At 54.7% G+C, this 27,056-nt stretch overlaps 1 protein-coding gene across 1 annotated transcript; it reads right to left on the minus strand.

Annotated features, from left to right (window-relative positions):
* Window positions 1-1,757: 1,757 nt before the first annotated feature.
* EIF3B (eukaryotic translation initiation factor 3 subunit B) lies at window positions 1,758-24,166 on the minus strand. The gene is made up of 19 exons (XM_047713632.1): window positions 23,686-24,166; window positions 18,931-19,123; window positions 16,348-16,467; window positions 15,964-16,021; window positions 15,643-15,771; window positions 15,219-15,376; window positions 12,403-12,534; window positions 12,258-12,324; window positions 11,852-11,898; window positions 10,786-10,996; window positions 9,260-9,332; window positions 8,202-8,324; window positions 6,713-6,791; window positions 5,899-6,037; window positions 4,215-4,340; window positions 3,622-3,699; window positions 3,211-3,319; window positions 2,842-2,958; window positions 1,758-2,211 (listed from the first exon to the last, which is right to left on the minus strand). The coding sequence occupies exons 1-18, from the start codon at window positions 24,092-24,094 to the stop codon at window positions 2,855-2,857; spliced, it is 2,355 nt and encodes a 784-aa protein (XP_047569588.1). The 5' UTR covers window positions 24,095-24,166; the 3' UTR covers window positions 1,758-2,211; window positions 2,842-2,854.
* Window positions 24,167-27,056: the final 2,890 nt, after the last annotated feature.

Below are 27,056 nucleotides of genomic sequence, written 5' to 3' on the forward strand. Positions count from 1 at the left end.
ATTTAACAAAAGTAATCTCGACTACAAATGCTTCTCCCCATGAATGCATTTCTAGAACAACCTTGAAGTGACCTTCTGGTTTCTGCTCGGGACATCTTTCTAGCTGCATTTCATCTCTACCACACCCTGGGCCGGACTGGCATTGACCATCAGGCATCTGTGCAGGTGCGCCTGGCTGTGCCCCGCTTTTCCCCACAGCCTCTGGGGCGGTGTGCCCTCATGGGGAGAATGATCGGCATGAACAAGCCGCTCCTGCGTTGGATAAAAGTCGCTCAGAGGCCAGATCCAGTAAGTTTACGCCTGAGAAATCTGGCTTGGGAGACTGTAGCCACGTGCTGGGAGGCGCAGAGGCCAGTGGAGCGGCAGGGGCCGGGCCTGAGCTCAAGTGATTCCCCCCGGGTCAGCATAGCTGTCCCAGCCTGGCCCGGTTCTCTTCTGGGCGGCAGGTCAGCGCTGAGCACCAGGACATCCCCACCCCACCACCGACGCAAGGGGAACAGAGTGCGCCGCCCACCGTGATGCCCATATCTCCCTTCCACGAAGGCTCCAGCCTGTGACCCACTGGCAGATGCTGGAGAGCCCAAGGCTCTAGTTCCCACACGAGAGCAAAGGTCTCCTTTGGAGACAGGACCAGGATGGCTGGTCCATGCTGGGGGAGCTGGGGCTGCACCCACCCTGATGCCCCAGCCAGAGGCCAGAGCACAGAGGCCACCCCCGACACACAGGACAGGTCAGGCCATTCTGCCTGGGCCTGGCCTGGGAAACCCATTCTAGAGCAAAACAGAACAAAACAAGCACACGTGTTTCAGAAATTCTTTTATTAACAAATTATGTAAAACAATTACAACTAACAAGTTTAAAACAATCAAAAGTAAATTTTTTGAAAGCTCTGTTAAAAATCTGGGAAAACGACCAAAGTCTGGACCTTTTCTTTCTTACCGCCATCAAATGTGAAACCCAGGACTCGGCACGCTGAGGTTTAAAGGACGTGAGCGTGAACAAGGGGCACCCGCGTGTTGACGGGGAGCCAGGACGGCAACGGCTAGAACCGGGAATGGAACACCAACTGTGCCTCGCAGCCGGGCCCGGGGTCGCGACAGGCCGCCCACCTGCTCCTCCAGCGCAACCCCCACGGGTCAGGGACTGCCCGGGCCCTGCAGACGACAGCTTAGCCTCCAATCTCAGAACCTGTCAGGTCCATGCAAGCCCCGGTTGGGCGTCTGCAGCGTGCCGTCCCATGCTTCACTGCTGCCCATGTCAAGCATCGGGCTCCCGGACAGACAGACAGAAGTGCAACCACGGCAGCCGAAAGGCACCGACCATAGCAAATGTTGCAAATAAACAAGGGCCAAGGTTACACGTCCTCGTCTGCCCCTCTTCCAGGAGGAACGTGAAGTTAGATATTCAGAGCACCACACGACAGTGGCTGAAGTGACAACTCTCACAGACAACTTCAGACGTGCATGACTCCAAGGAAAAGTCTAGAGGGATTTTTCTCACCGGCTGAAATGAGCACAGAAAACAACAGCTGATAAGCCTGTTTCCTGCAGGGACGGGGGCCGCTGCTGTACTTTACAGAGCTCAGCTGGAAATGCACAGCCACAGGAGGACAGAGGCCTCCCTCCTCGCCACGTCGGCCTCGGGGGCCGGCAGCAGTGGGCATGCTGAGCCCAGACTGCCACCACAGCCAGGGGCAGGGGGACAGGCACCAGATTCAAGGCCGCGATCTACGTGTAAAAACAGGAGAAAAGACAGCGTTTTCGTACAGGTTTGCTTTTATTTCCACGCTCAGCCTGTTGAGAAGCCGGCACAACCTGAACGGTGCCTACAGGGCGCAGCTTCCCTGTGGCGGCCGGGACACAGCTGGGACACAGCCACACCCGGCCCGCGTGCAGAGCAGGACCAGTCCTCTAGGGGAGGTCGTTTGGCTGTGCACCTCAGGAGGACGGGAGGGGCCCCCGCAGTGGCGCACAGGTGTGAGGAACAAACACTGGTGGTGTGATTCTAAAAATCCCAAACAAGAAAAAATTTAAAGCAGTGCCTTCGATCCTCCCCTGCGGTGGAGACCAGGGGCTAAAGGCACAGTAATGTGTGGAGATGCGGTCATCCGGGCACACAGTCTAGAGCAAGAGAAAGCACAGGTAAGAATTTAGGCATCGTGCAGGCTTCCTGCAGAAGGACGACCTGGTTCCAGCACGTGACGCAGGGATGCTGCAAGAAGGGAACAGGCATTCACTCTCTGCTCCGCACCTTGACAAGAGGCACGTTAGCAACAGCGACCCCCGACAGCGCGCCCTGATGGGCCGTCACTGACTACACGGTCTCAGGAGGCATCTGGAAGGGACTCTGGAGGTCTGTGCCAACTTGATGCCCGAGACGAGCAGGAGCAGATGCCCCGAGGGGCAGCCTCCACAGCGAGAGCCTCGCCTGAGGACCCGTCCCGTGGGTGACTCTGGGTCCTCGTGCGTTCACTGAGAAGCGCCCTGCCTCGCCTGACTAACCGGTTTCTGCAGGCTCCTGGCTCTGCGGGACACACGGAGGCCATCTCCCAGCTACACATCTGGAGACAGTCCACGGCCGGCCTCCTTCCTCCTCCCCAGCCTGTGTCTTATCCACAACCAGACCCCACTCACAAGGCGCCCTGCCCTAAATCTGGGACTCGAGGTCCTGCTGCCCTCAGAGGAGAGCTCCAGCTCTGACAGCCAGGATGAGCACGGGGCCCCCTGCAACTGCTACACAAGGGACATCCTGACCCCAAGGAAGTGACCCTGGGAATTTCCTCACTTAAGGGACCACAGAACACATCAGGGTCCTGCTCATCCCCACCTGAAGAGGTCTTACCACAGTGCTCGGGTCACTCCTGATTTCCCAAGGGAATGATCTCCTCAGTAACGAAGAACTCGATGGTCTCCTCCTCCCAGTCCTCCACATTGCTGTCCAGCTCGTCTGTGTCCACACCTGTGAGCAGGCGAGGAGGGTGAGCTGCGTGCACACACGCTCACACCCACGTCCACATACCCGCATTAGCTGAGAGTCCAGTGTGAACACGACAAGGTTCCCTGCAGACGACTGCGGCCGTGGGAAACTCTAGTCCCTGACAATTTAAGGATCTTTACAACACTCGACGTTTAACTAGAACACTCACACGATAGGGTAGAAAAATGTCAGCTAACGCATACTCTAAAACACGGGTCTTCCGCTCATAGTTACCTCCTCGCAATTCCAGACGTTCACTCTTCTGCTCCATATAAAGTTCTTGGGCCATTTTCCGGTATTTTCGGAAGTCTTCCATCATGGTGCGTCTTCTCTCCACCAGTTCCTATGCATGGAGTTGGGGGAAGCTGAGAGACCCCCCCGCCCACCGTGGCCAGCCCTGGGTGCCGTGAGCACCACTCTATTCAGAAAGGCTCTTAGGACAGGAATGGGGACACGAGCTCTCCTCCTCCCTCCCCTCACTCGGACCAACCCCACGTCCCCCACATCTGGATGGCCAGCCCCCCGGAGAAGTGTGCCAGGGCCCACCAGTCTGCACACAGCAGCGGCACAGCGAGCATCTGTGGCACACGCCGCCGTCCCCCCCAGGCCTGACGCTGGCTCCTCCCTCAGTCCGGGAGCACTAACCTTTGAGGCTTTGGACTGGCTCAGACGATCCTTCTGTTCAAAGATCTTTGAGTATTTCTTCAGATCCTTTTTAATTTGCTGAAACAAAAACAAAGACAAGACACTCAAGATTGAAATGTTCAAAGGATCTCCAAAGTTGTCAACGTGCGACAGCCTCAGGATCACAAGCACAGAGGCGCCCACAAGCACACGCACCGGCGCCGGCCTACAGGTCTCACTGTGCAAGCACCTGCCTCTCACGGGAGCCACGTCCAGCAAGCTCGGCCCTGACGCCAGCAGCACACTTCACCGTGACCGCACACATGCGGACACCCTCTCCCAGCACTGCCGGCACGGCTTACATCCCCTCCGCTCCGTGCAAGTGTCCTCAAAGAGCACGGACACAACTGGCCACAACCTACAAACCCAAGTATACGACCCTGCAACTACTCCTTCCTATGGGGCCGCCGGGGCTCTCGCATCTCTTCAAAGGGCGCCCCAAACCTCCCGTTTCCATTCCTCAGGCGTGACCACCCGAACACAGACAGAAAAGAAGTCTCTTTTGTCAGTGCCATGAGGGCGTCCGCGTTCCCCTGGCCCCGGGGGCCCCAGACCTTTATCTGATCCTGGCTCAGGAGCGTGGGGGGCCGCGGTCTCCACAGCAGCTGGCAAAAGCGGTCCTTGTTGTTCTTCTGCAGAAGGCGTCCTTGGAACGTCCACAGCCAGTAAGCGTTGTCCACCTGCAGGGGGCAGAGGCCCGAGCGTTGCTCATACTGTGACTCCCGCAGGACATGCTCCTGGCCCTGCGCCCTCCCAGAGCCCAGCACACCAAGCATCTCGTCCACATGGTCTGGGAGCCCTCACGTAGCTACGCTGTCGGCACCCAGGAGACCGCGGGGAGGCACGCGCGCGCCCGCCCGCGGCCCGGGAACACGGTCCACAGGCCCAATGGGAGGTGACATGGGGTGCAGCCGCACAGCCACCAGCACGGGCGCTCCTGCCAGAACCCAGCTACTACATCAGCAGATGCGCTGTCCCGCTCAGCAGGCATCTTTCCTGACAAAGGAAATGGTACCGGGGCCGTCTCGCTGCAGACTGGCCCTTCTGGAGCCTGGGGCACCGGACACTGGCCCCAACACACAGGCTCTTTCCAAGACAGTGTTCAGGGATGGCTGTGGGGTCTGAGCTCCCGCACATTCGTGCTTCGTCACACAGAATCACGCTGATTTGATCCTCAGGCTCTGCACACGTGCATGAGCTCGTTCAAGTCTCAGCACGTCCACCAGCAAGAAAGACTCGGCTGAAAAAAAGGCTTGGCGGAGCTCACCAGCAGCCCAGGAGCACTGAGCATGGGATCACGGCTGCAGACCCGCCAGCACATGCATGCCACACAGAACCACCTTGGATACAGCCTCTCACACTCATGAGTGTGGCATTTCTGAAGTTTTTCAAGTTACGGACGTTTGAGACAGAGGACACGTGCACACACACGTTTTCATGTCCTTTCGGGGAGTCCCAGACCCTCGGGCAAGCAGCTCTCTCCAGTGGCTCCCACGTGGCACTCGTCCCCCGAGCCAGCATGATTGAATGAGGACCACGTGCCAGGCAGAACCAGAGAAGGCCCAGCCCACACGACACCACACAGTAAAAGAAAGAAATACACTGTAAACAGTGGCCCCAGGGGACCTGGTGCCCCTCAAGCACCCGGAAAACAGAGAAGGGCGGGGGGGGGGGGGGCGCCCTGAGGCAGAAACCCCACACACACAAGGGAACCACAACTCGGGCAGGAGAGGCGCAAGCATGGGCCGCACGGTCGTGCCAAGGGAGCAGAGGCCGCAGAAGGCCTGGCAAGCTGAGTGCCAGATAGAGGGGGTCCAAACCACGGACTTCTTGAGGGGAAAATGATCCTACTGGGAAAGTGCACGTACAGCACGGCCCATCCTCCCCCGCCTCTGAGCCTCCTAGGCCCGTGTGGGTGAGCTCCCGCCTGTGGGGAGAAAGCACACCCGAAAAAGCCCCCCAGCTCCTGCTCCAGAGGAAGGGGGCTGGACTCAGGCTGCAGCTGGCCTGAGACACGGTCCAACTCAGGAAAGGGAAATCAAAGAACGCCGACCAGCTCGTGGAAAAGCTGGCCGTCTCAGGGGTGCTGCCGAAGAGCTTTCCGGAGCCGCCAGGCAGGGCAGCAAAACGTGACTAACAGTACCCACCTCATGGAGACACAGTGTGGCGGGGAACAGGAACACGCAAGGCCCAGCACAGCTGGGCCCCACACCACACAGGCCACACGAGGCCCCATACCTTATGGCTCCACCAGGACACAGAGGTGACAACATAGCGCCCAGTGGGGTCCCACTCCACGTCGGAGGCCATGTAGTGCTCTGCGATGTTCATGACTGTACAGTCCGACGTGTCAACGAAAGCCAAGGCACCATTCATGCTGGGGAGACAGAGCAGTCAGCGCGCCCACAGCCTCCAGGCGTTCTACTCCTCAGGCTCTGGTGTGGACTCGGAGCCCCGCCGTTGAGGAGGAAGCGCTCCGTGGGGAATGCACGTGGAAGCCCTGTGTGTGTGCCTCAGATTATCTAAAAACAGCAGGCGCCTCCCATGAAGGTCAGGAAAGCAGGAACTCATTGCGTTCTGCTGACGCACCCGCGGACAGGGGCACCTCAGGCTCCCGTACAGCTGGGATAGCGGGTGAGCAGGGGCATGGAGGGTAAACGCCACCACACTCATGCTCACGCCGCAGAAACAGCCTCGCACCCGTCCATCTGCTCAAAAAGACTTCCCGCAAGATGACGCGGGTTTCCCACTGAGCTCACTGCCCGGCCAGGAAGACATCTCGTTCAACCATGAGAACATCGCAACACTCCCACATCTTCCAGACAGAAAACACTCGCACTGCTTTCATGACCTGCTTTCAACCCAAGTCTGGGCAACATGGAAACACAATAAACCCACCCACCAAAAGTACGGGGACAGCCCTTTCACACGAGGACGCTCCAGCACCCTGTGGAGGAACTGCCGTGACCCACAGGGACCCAAATCAGGCCCCATAGTCGCCCACAGAGCGCTGGGCACCACGAGCACAAGGCATCAGGCCGCAGAAACCCACCTCCTCAGGCCAGCCAACACCACGAACTGTCCCTGGGGGCTCCAGAAGATGGTATTTGCCTGCTGCTTGTCAAACATTTCTGAAAACAAGAAGAGCATCTGTTAAGTGTCTGTCAAGGTGCCAAAAGCAGGGTGTGGCTGGCACGGGTGACAGGCTCACGCTGCCCTATGCGGTACGTTCTCACGTGCACCCCAAACCAACCCAGTGCCCAGGAGCATGATTTTGGAAAACCCTGGGCCGAGTTCACTTTGTCAGAAAATACGTTTCAAGAAGAGAGGAAGCATTCTAAAGCTACGTTACCGTTTGTAGTTAACATCTCACATTCAAAACAATTTACTTCCCAGGGAAGTTGGACAGAGGAGTCACTATAAACACGGTCGCAGGGTCTCCACGAGGGCAAGGAACCCACTCTCTCACCCAGTGCAGAGACACAGGACCCAAAAAAGCCCAAGATCCATCCATCCAGTGACTCAAAACACCTTTCTCAAATGCTGCGGTCAAAAACGTGAAAGCCACCATCTCTCCCACCGCACAGCCCACCTCCATCCAACGAGGACCCCACAGAGCCCCTGGAGAGCGGACAGCACTCAGCCTTCACCCTCGGGCCTCCAGTCAAGGGCACAAAGTGAACCCCAGCCTGACCTGGGCCTGCAGCGGTACCACAGACCAGGGCCGAAGGTGACAGGGAGATGGGGAACGGCAGCACAGCCCGCCAGGCAGGATTCTCAGACCGAGATAAAGGTGGGAGAGAAAGCCATAGATGTTCCTGAATGGCCATGGACGTGTCAGCAGGCCCCACATGGTCACCCTTCCAAGTGGGCAACCCTGAGCCCTCAGGAGAGAAAGGTGTGTCTATTCACAAACCTGCTTTCTAACCAGAGACAGTGCCAACCTCCCGGCAGCCTAAACAGCCCCTCTTTCCTTCGACGTCATAGGGAATTAATAGTGTAGTCGGTTTGGTGACAGACAGCCTCCCTGTCTCCTGGAAACACTGCTGAGCTCCCAGCATTCCCTCAGGACAAGCTCAGCACCGGAGCCGCTGGGTATGGGGACACACAGCCCATTTCCACTGCTGAGGTCCCCACACGACACAAGCAACTGTTCGTCCCATGGTAGGCGATGCCCTGGAAGGGCCTGCTGCAGGCAGGAGCAGGTCACTGAGGGAGACCAAGGAATGAGGGGGGCCCCTCTCAAGCGGAGCAGAGCACAGCAAGACAGGGTCCCCAGCAAAGAGACAACAGCTGTGGCCACGAGAAGGAGAGTGCATCTGCTCAGAACCCCTCTCTTGGAGAGCCTGGTGGGAGCTCCCTGAGGGGCCACAGCCTGTGCGGCCACCATGAGGAAAGCCAGAGCCACAGGGCCCTCTTGGCTGCGGGACAGCCTGAGCAGCGTCCCTAGCCAGCAAAATAAGCGTGTGCAGTGACCCTCCAGAGGGCCTGTCCGTCTGTCCTCCCTCCCGTGCACCCATCAACAGGGCAAAGTTACTTACTGATGAGCTCGATCTTCCCGTTGTTCTTCACGTGGTAGAAGGAAACGGATATTCGCGGAGCTTCCCCGTGCAGCACGGCAAACTTACTGCCGTTTGGCTCCCAGGCAAAGGCTATGATGGTTTCTGCAATCAAGAAAGAGTTAAGTCTTAGGCACCTGGGTGGCTCAGTTGGTTGGGTGACTGCCTTCGGCTCAGGTCATGATCCCAGAGTCCTGGGATCGAGTCCCCCATCGGGCTCCCAGCTCTGCGGGGAGTCTGCTTCTTCCTCTGACCTTCTCCCCTCTCATGCTCTCTCTCACTGTCTCTCTCTCAAATAAATAAATAAAATCTTAAAAAAAAAAAAAAAGAGTTAAGTCTCATGTTTTCTTGGTCGCGTAACAAAGTAACGTTCCTAATCGATGTTCCTGCACAGCCTTCAAAAGTCAACCAAAGAAAACACTCAAAATCCTTAAGTTTGTTAAACCACACAGGAGGCCTAGGAACGAGGGCGCAGGGACTTGGGTGAGACCAGCCTGGCCAGGCGGGAATGCCGCCTAAGTGCACCCTGCTTGCTGGCGCTCGCCTCTGTTCTCCATACAGGACCCAACGGTCCCCTGCGGCTGACAGCACAGAGCACCCAGGCCGTACCCTCTTGCTCTGTCCTCCTCTCCCTCACAGACCAGAACACAACTAAGACACAAAACCCGCCAGCGATGCAGGCTCCGCTTCGCACCTGCAGGCACCAGAGCACCTGATAAAGCTCTCATCACCCGAGAACTCGTTTGTCACGTGAAAAGCCCTTCCACTGCCACTCGCTCTAAACATCAGGAAAACCCACTCCCCGCGCATCTCTCAGCCGGAAACTGGCCAGGACCCCTGCTCCTCGGCCCGGCAGGGGTGTAAAGAGAGAGAGGGCAAGCCGCATGGCAGCCCGAATGGAGACGCTTGTGTTCAGGCCCGGGAGGCAGACAGTGCGCGCAGTCAGGGCTGCAGCCACCTGCGCAGGTGGGCAGCGCAGAGCTCCAGGGCCCAGAGGGGCCATGGGGACCACCGACCACAAGGGACCACACGGAACTTGCCTTTCATTTCCACCACGTCGACAGGCACCTGTTTTTCCCTCATTCGGAAGATTTCAAAATTTGTGACAACACCCTGTTTGGGAGAGAAAACGGGGGTGACGCTGTGGAGACTGAAAGCGCGAGAAAAACGTACCCCGACGACAACAGAACAGGATGGAAGGGGACACATGCACAGTCAGTAAAGGTGTGTGAGTATCTACGTGATGGAACTCGGCCCAGGAGGTTCCAGCCAGCACCCTGCACCACCAGAGGCACTCACAGGTGCCATCCCGGTGCAGGACAGCAGGGTCCCTCAGCCCTCCTGCCACACCCCTGCACGGAGGCTCAGGGCTACGCACTGCAGCTTGCCTGCCAAACTCCGCAGCACCCTGGAGGCCCAGCACCGGGGTGTGTGTGTGTGTGTGTGAGTGAGTGAGAGAGAGAGAGAGAGACCCTGCAGCGATCTTCTGAGAGAGAGAGAGAGAGACCCTGCAGTGATCTTCTGAGAGAGAGACCCTGCAGCGATCTTCTGAGAGAGAGACCCTGCAGCGATCTTCTGAGAGAGAGAGAGAGAGACCCTGCAGTGATCTTCTGGACACGGGCATTAAACAGAAGCCAGGATGCTGCCTCATCCCGGACAGCCTGAGGATGGAGATGACAGGTGGATCTACCCACAGGCACGTGCACACAGGCCAGCACAGCCACCTAGCAGAGCACCACTCAGCACTGACCCGGAACGAGGCGCAGACACATGCCACAGCGCAGGGGAGCCCTGAAAACATGCTCGGTGAAGGAGGCCAGGCCGCACAATGCATCCCTTCATTCCCACCAAGTGTCTCGACACTTCTGTGTGGGAAGGAAGTGGAGCAGCAGGTGTCAGGAGCCCAGGGGATGGGGCATTGGGGTGCTGACGGGTGCGGGCTTTTCTAGAGGATGAAAACACTCTCCAGTTAAGAATGTGGCAAGGGATGGGGCGCCTGGGTGGCTCAGTGGGTTAAGCCGCAGCCTTCGGCTCAGGTCATGATCTGAGTCCTGGGATCGAGCCCCGCATCGGGCTCTCTGCTCAGCAGGGAGCCTGCTTCCTCCTCTCTCTCTGCCTGCCTCTCTGCCTGCTTGTGATCTCTCTGTCAAATAAATAAATAAAATCTTAAAAAAAAAAAAAAAAAAAAAAAGAATGTGGCAAGGGGGGGGCGCCTGGGTGGCTCGGTGGGTTAAAGCCTCTGCCTTCGGCTCAGGTCATGATCCCAGGGTCCTGGGATCGAGCCCTACATCGGGCTCTCTGCCTGCCTCTCTGACTACTTGTGATCTCTGTCTATCAAATGAATAAATAGAATCTAAAAAAAAAAGAAAAAAGAAAAAAAAAAAGAAAAGAATGTGGCAAGAGCCACACGGGCCTGGGAGGATACCAAGAAGCCAGTGGGGGGGGGGGGGGGGGGGGGGCCTGAAGACCAGCCACAGGTGCAAACAAACAAGCCACTAACACCCTTTAAACAGGAGGTGGACGTGGAGCTGGAAGGAGGGGCCTCTGCTCCGGGGCATCCACTCACCTGGGTCCCTTTGGGGGTCCTATCCACTTTGACACACAAATAATCCCCATTTTTCTGCCAATGCAGCTTGCAGTCCACGACGTTGAACAAATTCCGAACCCTGATCTCTTGTCTGGTGGGCAGCTGCATCAGGGTGACCCTGGCTGGGATATCTTTGTCCTCAGGCACCCAAAAGGCTATGATGTTACCCCCAGGAGACCAGGAAAAGTCCCTGCAAGACAAAGAGAACACAGCGTCAACTGAGGAGTGGCCAGGACGCCACCAGGAAGGGAGCAGAGTAGCGGACATTGGGGTCACCGGCCAGAAACCAGCCCAGCGCTCTGCTGCCACACAGCAACATCCACCTTCCCTGGGAGCCGCCCCCACCACACCCTGCAGCTGCTGGGCCCCAGTGGATGCCCAACACCCCCCAGCGCTAAGGGAAGAGCAGGCCTGAGGGCGTGACGGGGACCCACGGTGGGAGGACCAGCTTCCAGCGTGCAGTCACCTAGAGGCCAGGCGCCCTCACAAACCAGACTCCCTCTACTGTGATGGTGACGGAGAACCAATTCCTGGTGTAGCTCGTATCGTGAGCCACCCTTGCGCCCGAGAACTCAACCCAAAAAGAGAACCGTTCATGTCCCTGCATGGCTGACCACTCTCTGCAGAGACAGGCCCCTCTCGAGGGGGCACATGAGCCGAGTGTGCCTGCATCGGGCCATTCACCGAGGACCACCCAAGACCCCTGTTCGGTCAGCAGACCTCATAGAAGCCTGTCAGCGACATGGAGCCCTCCGCCCTCCGCCCGTCTTCCCCAAAGACTGCAGCCCGAGTCTCTAGTCCCAAGGAAGCAGCAGGACACAAAATAGAGCCTGTGACTGCACAAAGGGTCTACAGGCAAGAGAAGGGAATGTGGGCCGTGAGCCCCACAGAGTCTTAACAAGCAGGCCGGTGGTGGTGGGTCGGGCTGCCGTGCCGCCCTTGGGGACCAGAATGAGGACACAGTGTCCTCTCCAGCCGAGGAAGCACCCAGTGCCGGAGCAGGGCCGCCCGCTCCTACAGCCCACCTGCGACAACACTCACTCACTTTATGCCGGAGATCTTCAAGCTCTTCTTGTCCAACAGGCCCATAGACTGCGGAAAAACAAGGGTTACAATGGAGTTAAATCATGCCACTCTCTCCATAACACACCTGCATTTTCTCAAAAAGGAAACACAAGTTTCTGGAATGAGCCCAACAAGTAAGCCCAGCGGGAGACACACAGCAAGGAAACAGTTCACCCGCAGCTGCAAAGTACCCATCTCCAAAGGCCCTTCTGTTTCCTCCCATCCCGGACTGACGGCAACAGCACAGGCACATCAGGGTAGCCACGGGAAAGGGGCAACTGCAGAAAGGCTGGGCTCCCATCATTCTGCACACATTCACTGCTCTACCCGTCCCCTCACCCACGAGACAAGGGAAAACCATGCCCCCAGGAAACCGTGTCACTTACAGGAGTTTCATAAATGCTAAGAGTGTCGAGGGTCATTCTGGCGAAGAATTTACCATCGTGGCTCCACCTGAGAGAGAAGTGTCAGGCCCTGTGGTGAGCAGAGAAGACTCCCACACGCTTGCCACGGGCCACCGCATTTACTCACTTAAAGATCGGCCAGTGGGCTGAACTCTCGCAGTGGAAACCCCTCTTCTTCTGTCCGGTTAGGATGTCCCAGATGATGATGGCTTGAGGGTCGTCCGGAGTGTCCATCAGGGGGCTGAATGTCACTAGATACCTATCACAAAGGGAACACTGTTGATGATCCCGCTCACCGTCCCACCTTCTCCTCCCCACGCGTCACACTGTGTGTGGGCGAGGTAAGCACCGGTGCCCACCGAGCCTCCACTGCAGACGGCGCCAGGCCTAGGAGCGGCTGTCAGACTCAGCACGGTCTCCAAACCCTGTCTTCCGGGAAGGCTCTCCCCACACAACCCACTCTGACCATGGAGCAGACCATCTGCGAGTCACCAGGGCACTCCAGGGGCGGCCCCCTTGAAGGCTTTCTCCACAAAATCAGGACACTGGCAGGCCCAGCAGATACCAAACCGAAGTCTGCGTGTGTTCCAGACGGCCTGGGGTGCGATTCTTGATTTTCGTCAATGTTTAGTTGGCCCAGGGAAGGAAACAGATTGGCTACATGCATTTCAAAAACCAGCACTCATCCAGCTAGGCCAATCTCTGTGCCTGGAGCTTCTCACTCTCCCAATGCTGGCCTGTCTATACCCAGGGCCCCCGTTCACTCTGCTGACACACAGCACAACCATCTAAGCCAGAGGGCCCCCTCGGAATAGGACTCAGGAAAAGGCAGAAGCAAACTCGAGGAGAAAAGGCCGAGGATGGGCGCTGTCCAGGTGCTCCGAGGGCCTCCCAATGGCTAGAGTCACCCGCACCCCCAAGTTACGAAGCTCCCCCTACAGACCTATCCCGGACGTCTATATCAATGTGACGCTGCCACGTGGAATGACAGAAACAGCTTGATTCACTGCTTATCTGGAAAATAGTCCTTTCACACCCCTTTGCAGGACGAAGCAGGCGCTGCTGCCTCACGCAAGGGCTTCCTGGGAGCACCAGGGACAGACATTGAGGAAGATGGCCCGGGGGGCTGGCCTGGAGCAAAGAGAGGTCTATGCACACCGACGACACCACACGAGTCTGGGACGCAGCTGAAAGCAGCCGCTGGCCGGCCGGAGGGGCTCCTCCCCACACTCGCCATCCACGCACAGGGCCGGGGAGTCTCCACGCACACTGGGTCCCAGCACGCGGCCACTGTAAGGAGCACCTCAGGTGTCCTGTCCGCAGAAAGTGCCAGTGCCTATGAAGTCGTGAGACCTCCAAGAAGACATGCCAGGAAAACGACTTCATCAAAACTAAGAAACGTCCATCACGGAGAAGTCACGGTTCACGGAAACACAAGGATGGAAGGAGCCAGTTATGGGCCTCCCTGAGGAAGCATCAGACACGCACACCCAGCGGCCCCATCTTCCTCACAAGCCACCACTGAAGCGCCACATGGGAAGGGCGGGCCACACAGGGTGACAGACGGACCGCACATACGGGTGCTAGGGCTGGACTTGGGTGCACGTGCACATTAGAAGATGCTGAGGGGACCGGTCAGGGCTGCCGGCCAGGAAGAAAGAACCATGACCAGAGAGAACGCACGCCTCCACCCTGACCAATGCCTGTTTCCTAGAGCAACCTAGCACTTGTCCAAAATGCCCAAAACAGGTAGGGTTTTTTTTGTTTTGTTTTGTTTTTTAAAGAGAGGCAGGCGGAGAGAGGAGGAAGCAGGCTCCCCGCTGAGTGGAGAGCCCCATGTGGGGCTCAATTCCAGGACCCTGGGATCATGACTTGAGCCAAAGGCAGAGGCTTTAACCCACTGAGCCACAGGCGCCTCAACAGATAGGGTTTCTTTTAAGATTTTATTTGTTCATTTGAGAAAGCTAGCAAGGGAGAGCAGAGCAGGAGGGAAGAGCAGAGAGAGAAAAGCAGGCCTCTTACTGAGCAGGGAGCCTGACATGGGACTCAATCCCAAGACCCCGGAATCATGACCTGAGCTGAAAGCAGATGCTGAACCGACTGAGCCACCAAAGCACCCCTGCCCTAAACCGTTTTGAATTAAAAATGGCAAAATGAGGGGCGCCTGGGTGGCTCAGTGGGTTAAGCCGCTGCCTTTGGCTCAGGTCATGATCCCAGGTCCTGGGTTCGAGCCCCACATCGGGCTTTCTGCTCAGCAGGGAGCCTGCTTCCTCCTCTCTCTCTGCCTGCCTCTCTGCTTACTTGTGATTTCTCTCTGTCAAATAAATAAATAAAATCTTTAAAAAAAAAAAAATGGCAAAATGAGAAATCATTAAAGCTAGATATTTACCATAGAAACCTTACCAAAGTCCTCTCTCTAGTTTTCCTGGTGTGAGGAGATTCTTATACCAAAAAACTCAAAAGCAGAGCAGATGTAGGAGAGCCATGTCTCAGGACCCTGGGGACACGGGGGCTGTCACGACCTCACGATGAAGTCAGACCACATGGTCGGAGGCCGACCTCTTCTGGACAGAGGAGGGGACACAACAGGGAAGGCTTGGGGACAGCCCTGAACAGGGGACACAAAGAGCAGTGCCACAGGGCATGCTGGGCCCTGAGGCCATCCATGAGCGCCCAGAAATGCACAGGGGGGCGGGGACACCATGCTTCCACTAATTCCCAGTGGCTCAGGACCAAGTCACGTGTGTCTGGTGGAGAAACGATAAAGCAAACCCCACCAAGCGCTAAGCGGGGAACATCAGCAGAGGGTACACACGAGCCCCTCCTAGTCTCCTGGGATACTTCTGTTAGGTTTGAAATTACTGCAAAATCCGAGCTGTACCGTTAGCACAGAGGCCGGCACGAAGTGAGCACGGACCCCACCTGCCTCTCCTCCCTGCTTACCTCTCACAAGGTGAGAAGTCAATGAGCTGAACCCCCTGGTGGCTGAATCTCTGGATTTGCTTGAACTTCTCTCCGCCCCAGAGAGCGATGCCTCGCTGATGGAACGTGGCCAGGTAGGTGCCCTTGGGGGACCAGCGCACGTACGTCTCCGTCCACCTCTGCGGGAGAAGTCAGAGCCCGTGTGAACGTCACCCCAGCACGCAGCACAAAGCCTCCTCCTTCTGCAAGGCGTCAACTCCTCAGACTCTTAACCAGAAAACACCAGAAGCCTCCCCATATCTTGTGGCTTATTTCAAAGCCAGAACGAAGGATGTCGTTCTCGGGGATGCATTCTGGAAGAACACGACACTTTACCTGCTCGGGTACCCACCTCGCTGCCCACGGAAATAACACAGTAAGCCCCCATGTGGCAGCAAACACTCACCGCTCTCTCTTCGATGGAGACAGGATCCTTCACGTCGTTCCAGAATATGGAAGTGCGGTCTCCACTCTCAAAAATGACGCTGTACTGATCTCTGCATTCTGCCTCTTCAAGCCAGTACCGTAAATTTCCCTGGAAAAAGAACCAAAGGCAAGGGATAGAGGACATCCCATCAACTTCCATCCAAGAAGCTATATTCCTGCCTCGTGCTCCTGGAGGTCCGAGCGACTCAGGCCAGTAAGAGCGACTCCTAAGGAGCTCAGCCTACAAGCCACAGGGCTGCCCAGCTTTCCTTTCAAGCACGTACAGATCCCACGCACATACCAGGTCTTTGAAGGGCTGTTTCTCTGGAATATCCCACTCATCGCTGATGGTCATATACCTGGAAGAGAAAAAGAAACTGATCAGCAACACACAGCATAACTACAAGGGCGGGAGGCAGGGAGAGACACACACACAATGACACTGGAGGCTCTCGGCCACAGGCTGTGTGATGCTGCCCCTTGTCCCCCTCAGGGGAAGGGACAGGGGAGGGAAGAGTGGGTGAGGGGTGCTGGTGGCCAGGAGTGTCAGGGGCTGGGGCGGAACAGGAGCCTGCAGCGGCGGGTCTGGAGAACAGAGTTCCCCGAAGGGTTACCAGCACAGTCCCAGAGATGCGGAGCCTCTCCTGCCCAGTGAAGGCCCAGGCTCTCACCCACTGGCACTTACTTGTCAAAGTCCGTGAAGAGGTTAACCCTGAATGTGTGCTGCTTGTCCAGCTTGTAGCCATCAGCGTTCTTCACCGCGTCCAAGGCATGGGCAGGAGACGCATATTCCAGGAACGTATACCTGAATCGAGACAGAGTTCAAGTGCAAACTCTAAGACCAGGCAGGCTGTGCTCAACACAATAAGACCATCCATGTGACTTGTAAGCACCGTCAAGGCCGCTAACCCATCTACTGTCACATCCCCGAGAGTCAAGTCACCGGTGGAGCAGTACCCTAAAGACACACAAAATCCTAACAGAAGACCCAAAGTCCTTAATACCACAATCACAAATCAGACAACAGATGACTAATGAAATGTTTACTATCTTGACTGTGGTAGCGGTTTCACAGATGTATACGTGTCAAAACTTACAAGATTATGCACTTTAAGACTATGCAAGTGTATCGCATGGCAGCTTTCAAATAAAGCCATTAGAAAATCTGAGAACATGTGTAGTCTGATATTGTCTATTAAAAGCAAAATTACAGGGGCACCTGGGTGGGGCAGTCAGCTAAGTGCCAGACTCCTGGTTTTGGCTTAGGTCATGATCTTGGGGTTGTGGGATTGAGGCCCGTGTTGGGCTCTGCACCCTCAGCACGGCGTCTGCTTGGGACCCCTTCTCCCTTCTCCCTCTGCTCCTCCCCCGGCAAATAAATCCTTTATAAAAAGCAAAATCATAAAGGCTTTCAGAGGATGCTTCAGAGTAGCAAACACAAGAAACCGCTAGTCAAAAAGAAATTATCCTTCCAGCTGATTTCTAAGACAGAAAACGTAAGAATCATAACCAGCATTTGGCAGTTTGTTTTTTTTTTTAACACAAAACGGTTTCTTTTTTTTTTTTTTAAAGATTTTATTTATTTATTTGTCAGAGAGCGAGCGAGTGAGAGAGCACAGGCAGACAGAGAGGCAGGCAGAGGCAGAGGGAGAAGCAGGCTCCCCACAGAACAAGGAGCCCGATGTGGGACTCGATCCCAGGACGCTGGGATCATGACCTGAGCCGAAGGCAGCTGCTTAACCAACTGAGCCACCCAGGCGTCCCACAAAACGGTTTCTTAAAAGCTACCCTAGGTAGTTTCAAATCTGAATTAAAAAAGCATCGAATGCAAGTTGGTGCAGCCACTTTGGAGAATGGTGTGGAGATTCCTCAAGAAATGAAAAATAGAGCTTCCCTATGACCCTGCAATTGCACTACTGGGTATTTACCCCAAAGATACAGATGTAGTGAAAAGAAGGGCCATCTGTACCCCAATGTTTATAGCAGCAATGGCCACAGTCGCCAAACTGTGGAAAGAACCAAGATGCCCTTCAACGGACGAATGGATAAGGAAGATGTGGCCCATATACACCACGGAGTATTATGCCTCCATCAGAAAGGATGAATACCCAACTTTTGTAGCAACATGGACGGGACTGGAAGAGATTATGCTGAGTGAAGTAAGTCAAGCAGAGAGAGTCAATTATCATATGGTTTCACTTATTTGTGGAGCATAACAAATAGCATGGAGGACATGGGGAGATGGAGAGGAGAAGGGAGTTGAGGGAAATTGGAGGGGGAGGTGAACCATGAGAGACTATGGACTCTAATCGAGGGTTTTGAAGGGGCGGGGGGTGGGAGGTTGGGGGAGCCAGGTGGTGGGTATTAAAGAGGGAGCACTGGGTGTGGTGCAAAAACAATGAATTCTGTTATGCTGAAAATAAATAAATAAATAAATAAATAAATAAATAAAGCAGCAACATTATCATCTTCTCATTCCTGTCCCATAAAAGACGATCTGCATGTATGGAGACCAGTATCACATAACACTCTCCTGGAGAAACGTCCCAAGGGCTTGCAGCACAGCAAAGAAAACTCGTGTTCTGCTGGTCACGTGGACCATTTAGAACCGCCCAAGCACAATCCCATGTTGTCTCGGGGTGTTCGAAAGGGGTAAAAGGCGTAACAGCGACATTCACGACGTCAACTGATGGAACAGCCTCGTGATACAAGAGTACGACACAGCACCGAAAATAAAGAAATCAGAGTCATGTTTACAAAAACCTCACACCGATTTTAAAAAGCAAATTCTAGGACACGGACCTCATGCTACCAATTTTAACAGATGCGCTACTTGAGGTAACAGCAGGGGAGAAGTTGCTAATGAAGCCGTGACTACAGCTTTCGCCTTTACTGTAAGAAGCATCCCCACCCATGTCAGAGATGTGAAAATGTCAGAGGGGGGAAAAAGCTCAGTTTAGAATTAGTAAGATACCATATATAGAATTTTCCTGAAATCCTGCCAGCTTCCAGTCTGCTGGTCCCTTATCCAGGAGGCATCTTATGTCAATTACCACTCTGATAGCACAAGATTTAAAGAAAAAGCTCTGGTTTCTTAAGAGTTCAGCAGCGCACTCACAACGCCCGAATTCCAGAACCACGGGCTCTCCTGCCGAGGGTATGGAGCCCTCAGCTGAGGGTGGGGAATCAAAAAAGAGCAGAACCACTGGGGGAGGTGTGCACCGTGTGCATCCACAGGGACCTCGGCCACCGGACCGCCACCACTCACCCTTTTGTCTTCCCATCCTCCTCCGGGTAAAAATCATTTGTGATTTTCCCAAACTTGGAGAAGATCTTATGGATGACGTTTTTGAGCTTCTCCAGGCGGTCGGGCCCCACCTGAGGGACGTTGTCCACCACGATCACCGAGTCGATCCCGTCGGCCTCCTGGGGCCGGTCCTTGAGAATGTCCCCCAGCAGCTCTGTATGGACAGGAAATTGGACAAATGACTTTTTTTGGACCAAACACATTATTAATATTAGTTTAGCATGTTGAACAAATTTCCAAGAAGTAAAAAAATGAATAAACGCTTTCACTGTGAGCAAAAGAAATCATGGCCCTGAACTGAATCAAAATTTAAACTTAACAAGTGAGGAAGACTTTAACTCTGCATGCCCCTTCTGTCCACTGATATATCCATTCATTCCTGAAACTAATGGAAGACTTCAAATGAAAGTTTTTTAGAGATGTAGTAATACCGAATGCCAACAAAGAGGACGGGGCCTTTCTCCAGAAAAAGCAGGGCCACAGCCTCCTGCACGGAGCCTTCTCTGACCCACCCGGAATCAAACGCACAAGCAGGCACTTTCTCCCCATTCAGGTTAAGACAAAACAACTCAAACCCAATAGGACCCAACACTATGTACAACAGCCTTGCAAGCAAGGAGATGAGACAACCCACAAGTGCCTGAGAGCACAGAGCGATGCCCCTTCCTACTACCGGTGTACTCGTTCCATGAAGAGCCTCCCAGAGCGCGTGGGAGGCTCCAGCCATTCAGACCGTAAACCCACAAATGCTCAGGAGTGTGCCTGGGACACAGTAAGCAGTACATGGTAACCATTATATGTTGGTAACTACACTCAGAAACTGAAAATCCAAACACAAAACTGAAAATTATGTCCATGTCTCCTAAAAATTAAGATCATAAAACCCAAATCTTAAATACTCAAATGTCTTAGGTTTGCTTCATTTCCATAAGACAACTGGCTGGATGGGATAAAGAGGAACACCAGGAGAAGCCGCATGGGGGACCAGCCCGCAGGCGTGAGAGCCGACGGGACAGCCTTCTGTCCAGGAGATGCGATGCCACCTGGGCGCTGGCCCAGGGCAGTCTGATCCGCAGCCCGCTGCTGGCCTTGAAGTCTTCGGAGGACCATGAAGCTCCAGCACCAATGAACTCCCTGACCCGCTGCTGGAGACAGGGACCAACAATTGGAGGTTAAATGGTGTTTCAGAGGAGGTCTTCTTATTATCAGCTCTGCACAAACCCTCAACCCAGTTAGCTCTCTGGAAAGCTATAAAGTTACAAAGCACTGGCTATACGAGGAGCTCAAGCAGATTAAAGCACAAGGTCAGATGAAGCTGCCTCAGTCCAGGTAGCCCAAAGAGTCCCGCAACTCAAACAGCAGCACGTGGTGGCTTTTACTTCTGTACCGTGTGTCCCGGAACCTAATTATGACTTCAAGTTTTGAATTCTACTCTTAATTTCAACATGCTAAACAGCATACACATCCGAAAATATCCTTTGCTGCATTTCATTCCCACAAGTTAAGATGAATTTTCTACACTTTTGTGCTAGAAATTTCCCTTAATAAAAAGTTTAAAAGGTCTTTCAGAAAGGAAAAAATTCTTTTAATTTCAAGAAGCAGGCCCTGTTTAACTCTCTAATTAATTTCAAATACTTTCATAAATGATACTGAAAGCATTACTTTAAAAGAATTGCCTCATAAACTGCAAAAAGGCTAAAATTGAGAGCAAGCAAAGAGAAAAAAGAAGGAAAGAGGCCAACCAGAGTCCCAGCTGTGGGAGACGCCCTCCTGGTAAGGCTGGATGCAGCTCCTTGGGTCATTTTTAAAGCTCACCTGCCATACAATTAAGTGGCCTGTTCAGCCTGATCTGAATTTACAAGGTTTACAATAAAAAGTTCAGCTTTTACACAAAGAGTGGCCTCCTTCCCACAATCTTTTAAGTGTCTAGTTTGTAAGACTGCGCCCACATTCAGTAAGTGAAGAAACACAGCAACTGCACGACGGAGAGACGCATGTCCTTCATCGTCACCAGCCCATGTGCCAGGTTACTCCTGCCAAATGGATTCCCAACCTGGCTCCAGGACAAACAGGAAGAGGCAATTCTCAAAACTAAATACCAAATGTAAAGATAAATAATATTTGACAGCAAAACCATCTTGAGTTAAGAGCTTGGTCATGGGGGTACCTGGGGGGTTCAGTCGGCGAACCATCTGCCTTTAGCTCAAGTCATGATCTCAGGGTCCTGGGATCGAGCCCTGTATTGCGCTCTCTGCTCAGTGGAGGGGGGGGCTGTTTCTCCTTCCGCTTGCTCGCTCTCTCAAATAAATAAAAATCTTTTTAAAAAAAAATTTGTTATGTATTTGTCTGGCTGACCATCAAAGGCAGCTGAAAATTTAAACGGATGACCAATGACCACAGGAACAAGGCAACGGGACAACAGTCTAACATCTCAGAATCAGGAGTCAGGATGACCACGTTGGAGCTGCCGGCACCTCAAGAGGCCTCTTCGTGAGACCCTGTCCACTTTCAAAAGAACCCATCCATACCTTCTGTGTCTTGCTCTGACCCCGCAGGGCAGGTCTCGTTAAACACAAAATGTCCCTGGGCCATTGACCGCAACCAGATAGCGATGTGCTCAGTTTCAGATCCCCATGACCAGGAGCCTTTTGGGACATTCTGTGAAAGTATCAGGATCACAACGGCCCCCAAAAGCCCTCCCAGCAGTCACTTGGCCTGGCTGGCTTCTGCCCACATTAGCATCCTGTCACACAGCCCAGTTCTGGGAATAATTCACATGGTAGTAATCTTGTGCTCAAATAATTGCTTTTAAAAAAAACCAATGGCAGAGTAAACATTCAGGGGTTCAAAATGGACTTTCAACCCAAAACTTAGATTTTAAAATGTAAGAAAAACTGATGCAATAAAAATGAAAGTTGATCGGGGTGGGAGAGTGTGGTGGGCATCCCAGCGAAACAGCCTCCTTATAAATTTGCCCACCAGGGGCGCCTGGGTGGCTCAGTGGGTTGAGGCCTCTGCCTTCGGCCCGGGTCGTGATCCCGGGGTCCTGGGATCGAGCCCCGCGTCGGGCTCTCTGCTCAGAGGGAGCCTGCTTCCTCCTCTCTCTCTGCCTGCCTCTCTGCCTACTTGTGATCTCTGTCAAATAAATAAATTAAAAAATCTTAAAAAAAAAAAAAAAATTTGCCCACACAAGGAGCACGTTTTCTCACAGGTAGGGGACCGCAGCAGGACCACTGGCCCAAGTGTTCCTGAGCTGTGCAGCCTTTCTTGCTGTTCATACTACGCTGTCGCTTATGAAACAGACTATAAGGATAGTGACAACAACAGCGAGCTCTTTAACAGTATGTTTAAATGAGAAGTAGATGAGGGGCACCAGGGTGGCTCAGTGGGTTAAGCCTCTACCTTCCACCCAGGCCATGATCCCAGGGTTCTGGGATCGAGCCCCACATCGGGCTCTCTGTTCAGCAGGGAGCCTGCTTCTCCCTCTCTCTCTGCCTCCCTCTCTGCCTACTTGTGATCTATCTGTCAAATATATAAATACATAAATAAATAAATCTTTAAAAAAAAAAAAAAGTAAGATGATGCTGTTGGTTCCCTATGTTTTTTTTTTGTTTTACTTGAAATTGTTTGATTCTGACTCAGTCTCAGTGTGATCAAACATAATATCTCAAAAAAAGTATCTTTTTTTTTTAAGATCTCATTTATTTGACAGATCACAAGTAGGCAGACAGGGGGGGGGGGGGCAGGGTCCCCGCAGAGAGCCTGATTCAGGGCTCACAAGGCTCGATCCCAGGACCCTGAGATCATGACCTGAGCCACAGGCAGAGGCTTAACCCACTGAGTCACCCAGGCGCCCCCCCAAAAAATGTATCTTAATGTGACATCTGATTTTCTTGGTGTGGCCTGAGCTACTTCGCTGATGGTTCATCTTTCCTATCTTACTATAATGTAGAGGAATCCACTGATGTCCTCAGAGCTTGGAGGGCTCAAAGAGCTAAAAACAAAACATAAATGAATAAAAACAAATGAGCTTAGCCACCTAGAGAAGTCGTTAGGAGACAAGCTCTTGGGACTTTTAAAAGCAGACATAACACCTGTAAACTGAATCAAGGTAAACAGGAAACCAAAGCAAGCTACATGAGTGACACTAAATTCATAAAAGATTATCTGCCAAAAGGAGGACAGTGGTCTACCTACAGACCTAACAGAAATGTGGGAGGAGACTCAGCAGTCCTGCGAAGGAACTCTCTGGAGGCAGAAGATTCCATGCAGCAGGGGCAGAGAGGAACCCGACTCTGCCCCAACCTGTTTAAGGAACAGCACTGCATGAACCCGGAAAAGTGTCCACACGAAGTTGGTCCCAAGCGTTTGACAAGTGTGGCTCGTCCCTCGGGGCACCCGGGGCCTGCACATAAGGAACTGTCACCCGCGATAGTGAGGCACGTGGAGCGTCCGGCTTTGCTCGATCGTTAATTGCCACACACGGTCGCGGCTCCAGCTTGCGCGCTGTCCCCCATCACCACCCTCCAAAGTCCTGGTGCCGGTGTCCATAAGAGGCTCCCAAGTTGTGCCCAAGAGGCCCGCCCCGCCTTCTTTCGGAGAGAGGAAACAGGGAAAGGGACCCAGAGACACCCAGAAGGCGCCGTCCCTACGCGCGGGAAGACAGCTGCAGCGCGGGGACGCCCCTGCCGCTACCCCACCCGCGCGCCGCCTCACCTTCTTCGCTCACGTCGTCTACGAAGTCCTCGGGGTCGCTGAAGGAGGGCTCGTCTGCGCCGCCGTCCTCCCCGCCCGCCCCCTCGGAGCGGGCCCCGGCAACCGCGTCCCCGGCCTGCTCCTCCGGGGCCTCACCCGCGGCCGGGGCGGGGGGCTCTTCAGTCGGCGGCGGCGGGGACGAGCCGGGGGCCGAGGCGGCCCTCTCCTCCCCGTCGGCCGCGGGCTCGGCTGGCTTGGCCAGCACGTCGGGCTCCGACCCGGCCTCCGCGTCCTCGCCGCCCGCCGCCTCCTGCGCGCCGGACCCCGCGGGCCGCGGCGGCTCCTCCCCCGGCGGCGGCTCTGCGGCCGGCTGCTGCTGCTCCCCGGGCTCGGCCGCCTCGGGCGCCGCCACGTTCTCCGCGTCCTGCATGGGCCCGCCGCTGCCGCCTCGCCCGGCCTCGCCGCGCTTCCGACTCTCCCAGGCCGCACCGCGCGGCGCCTGCCGCTGGACCATGTGCGTGCGGCGGGCCGTCCCACGGGGCTCGAGGAGGGGGGGCGCCCACGCCCCGATGTTCGCAGCTTGCCCAGAGGGGCCCCGGAGGCGCAAGCGTGTGCATCGACAGCCATAGCAGCGCGCCCATGACACGCGCGCGCTCGGATCCTCGCACCACCCTTGCGGGGCTCAGTCCGCAGACTCACGGGGGGGGCAGCGGCTCTCCCCGTCTGTGCTGCCGGGTGGTTCCGTCCAACATGGCAGCCGCTCCCGGCTTCTCCCGGCGGGCGCTGCGCCGCGGGACCAAACCACTGGCCACGCCGAGGGAGGGGCGAAGGACCGGCTTAGTAACTGAAATTGCATGAGCAGAGAGCTCTACAGGACACCCTAGAAAAAGCTACGAGCTCGACGAACGCTCTTGGTCGTGACACAGCCTTTCGCTAGACAGGTACCCTCGCTTACACGAATTAGCTCCTCCCTCTTCGCGTGCGCTTTTAGACTCGTCTACTGACTAGGCAAAAGAATGGACGATTCCAAAATAGAAAAGGACCTCCCGGCGGCCCAGAGATGGCCAACACTGTTGGAAAGACGCCTGTCCGGCGTCAGAGCACCATGAGGGAGAGTCGCATGAATCATACTCCCAAGCTCACGGCGGCGGCGGTAATTCCGTCTTCCCCCATTCCGAGGGGCACCATAGTTCCGCCCGCGGAGGACTCAGCCCTCAGAAGCGCGAGCGCGCGGGTGGGAGGGTGGCGCATCACTGGTGGGCGGGTGGCGCATCACTGGTGGGCGTGGCCTGCCGCTTCTGAGGCGGGACCTGACGCCGCGGGGCGGGGCCGGCGCTGGCAGGTGCGCCCGTACGTGTCCAGCGCCAGTCCGCGGCGGTCGGAGGGGGATACGATGGGGGTCGGTGTGTACCGGGTACCGAGGCTCAGGCTGTACTTTCGCAGATGTACTTTCCCTCAGTCGGAACAACACGGGGGCTTGTTTTCAACAGAAGGTTCTCGACCTGGGTTCTGACACTGGGTTCGAATCCTCGCCGTCCTGCTTCAGCTGTGCGGCCTTTCTGACTCAGTTTCCCCATCTGTGCGGACAGCCGGGTTTCCCCTGGAGCTCAGAGTTCGCCTAATTTCTAGTTGCATCTGCGGTTTTCATCCGTCACTGGGTTCTGACAGCCTTTCTCTGGTAGAAAATGCTGAAGGTGACAGATCCACCAACAGGAAGCAGATATGCACAGAAAAGCTTGGAAACAGCTGACCTCAGCTGGGCAGCGACGTGTGTTTTGGGGAAGGTTTTGGGGGCATGCATGTGCGGCATAGAGCTGCTGACTGCTTGTTACTGCTTCTCCGTGAGGGGCCTTGTCATTTCTTTTTCTATATATATATTTATTTAAAGATATTATTTATAGGGGCGCCTGGGTGGCTCAGTGGGTTAAAGCCTCTGCCTTCGGCTCAGGTCATGATTCCAGTGTCCTGGGATCGAGCCCTGCATCAGCTTCTGTGCTCAGCAGGGAGCCTGCTTCCCCCTCTCTCTCTGCCTGCCTCTCTACTTGTGATCTCTGTCAAATAAATAAATAAAATCTTTTAAAAAAGATTTTATTTATATATCTGAGACAGAGAAAGAGAGAGTATAAGCAGGGGGAAGGGCAGAGGGATAAGCAGGCTCCCCACTGAGCAGGGACCCGGATGTGAACTGGACTGGAAGACCCCCGTATCATGACCGGAGTCAAATGCAGACACTTAACCAACTGAGCCGTCCAGGCCCCTTCATATATATATATATGTATATATGTATGTATTCTTAAAGTTTATTCATTTATGTATATAATCTTTATGCCCAACCTGGGTCTTGAACTTACAACCCGGAGATCAAGAGTCCCATGTTCTTCAAAAGGAACCAGCCCAGCACCCCAGCCTCGTCATGTCCTTTAACGCAGGTGATGGGAATGTGCCCCCCGATGCAAAACAAGACATCTCTTCGTGTTGTAGAGAGCACCCCAAGACCATCTGCTATCCCACACCCCCAAAAGTCTGAAGCACCCCACAGAAGCAGTTCCAAGTGTGTGAGGGGCCCAAGTGGGGTGTGCTCTGTTGAGGGTATGGTGGTGAGCAAGGAATGCACGATTCTTGCTACCTTAGAATTACGGCGTTAAGAGAGACAGCATGCAGGAATCAAAGCATCCTGGAAGTTGGCATCCGTGTTCATAATCTGTGATGGGTTCATCAATCCCAAGCCAGACCCTGCTCCCCTCCAGGGCGGGTGCACTTAATCAATCTAAGGAACAGAACGTAGCAGAGTGACACTACATCCCCTCTAAGTCTACGTCCTAAAAATGATGGGCCTCCACTGGGAGCTCGGTCTCTTCTCTCGGCTTGCTGGCTCTGAACTAAACTAGCCACCACGTGCCCTAGGGATACTCAAGCAGTCTGTGGCAGGGCCCTGGATCGGGAGCAACAGGACTCCCCACCGACATCGGCTCCAGGCATCAGCTCCGGGTTGTCCAACAGGAGAAATGGGGGTGAGACCCACAGCCCCTGCCCCTGTCCCAAGAGAAACCAGACCCGCTCACACCTTGACCTTGGTCGTCCAGGCTGCAGAATCGTGAGACCCGTTCCATGGTATTCTGTAACGGCGGCCCTAGCAGACTAGCACAATAGGGAAATGCACATAGTACCCAGAGAAAGACCTAGAAGGAGACACACAAACTGAAAACAGGCTCTGAGAAGGCAAGTAGCATTGGAGATGCTGATAGAAGAAAACTGATCACCGTAGAATCGTGGCGGTAGGTTTGTTAACTGGCCCCTGTGAGGTTCTTTCAAATTCTCTATATGTTTTCACATCTCATAGTAAGTTATTGGGGCGGAGGGAAGGAATAAGGAGATTCCCCCCTCCACCTGGG

Source organism: Lutra lutra, chromosome 18 (assembly GCF_902655055.1).
Source record: "Lutra lutra chromosome 18, mLutLut1.2, whole genome shotgun sequence".
Taxonomy (NCBI): domain Eukaryota; kingdom Metazoa; phylum Chordata; class Mammalia; order Carnivora; family Mustelidae; genus Lutra; species Lutra lutra.

Bases quoted from the DNA above. Each gene is read 5' to 3' on its own strand.
- EIF3B (XM_047713632.1), bottom strand. From the start codon at position 24,094: ATGCAGGACGCGGAGAACGTGGCGGCGCCCGAGGCGGCCGAGCCCGGG. The intron at 16,022-16,347 runs GTAAGTGCCAGT...TTTCTCTTCCAG, and splicing joins CTCTTCACGGACTTTGACAA to GTATATGACCATCAGCGATG. The intron at 12,535-15,218 runs GTAAGCAGGGAG...CCTTTGTGATAG, and splicing joins GACTTCTCACCTTGTGAGAG to GTATCTAGTGACATTCAGCC.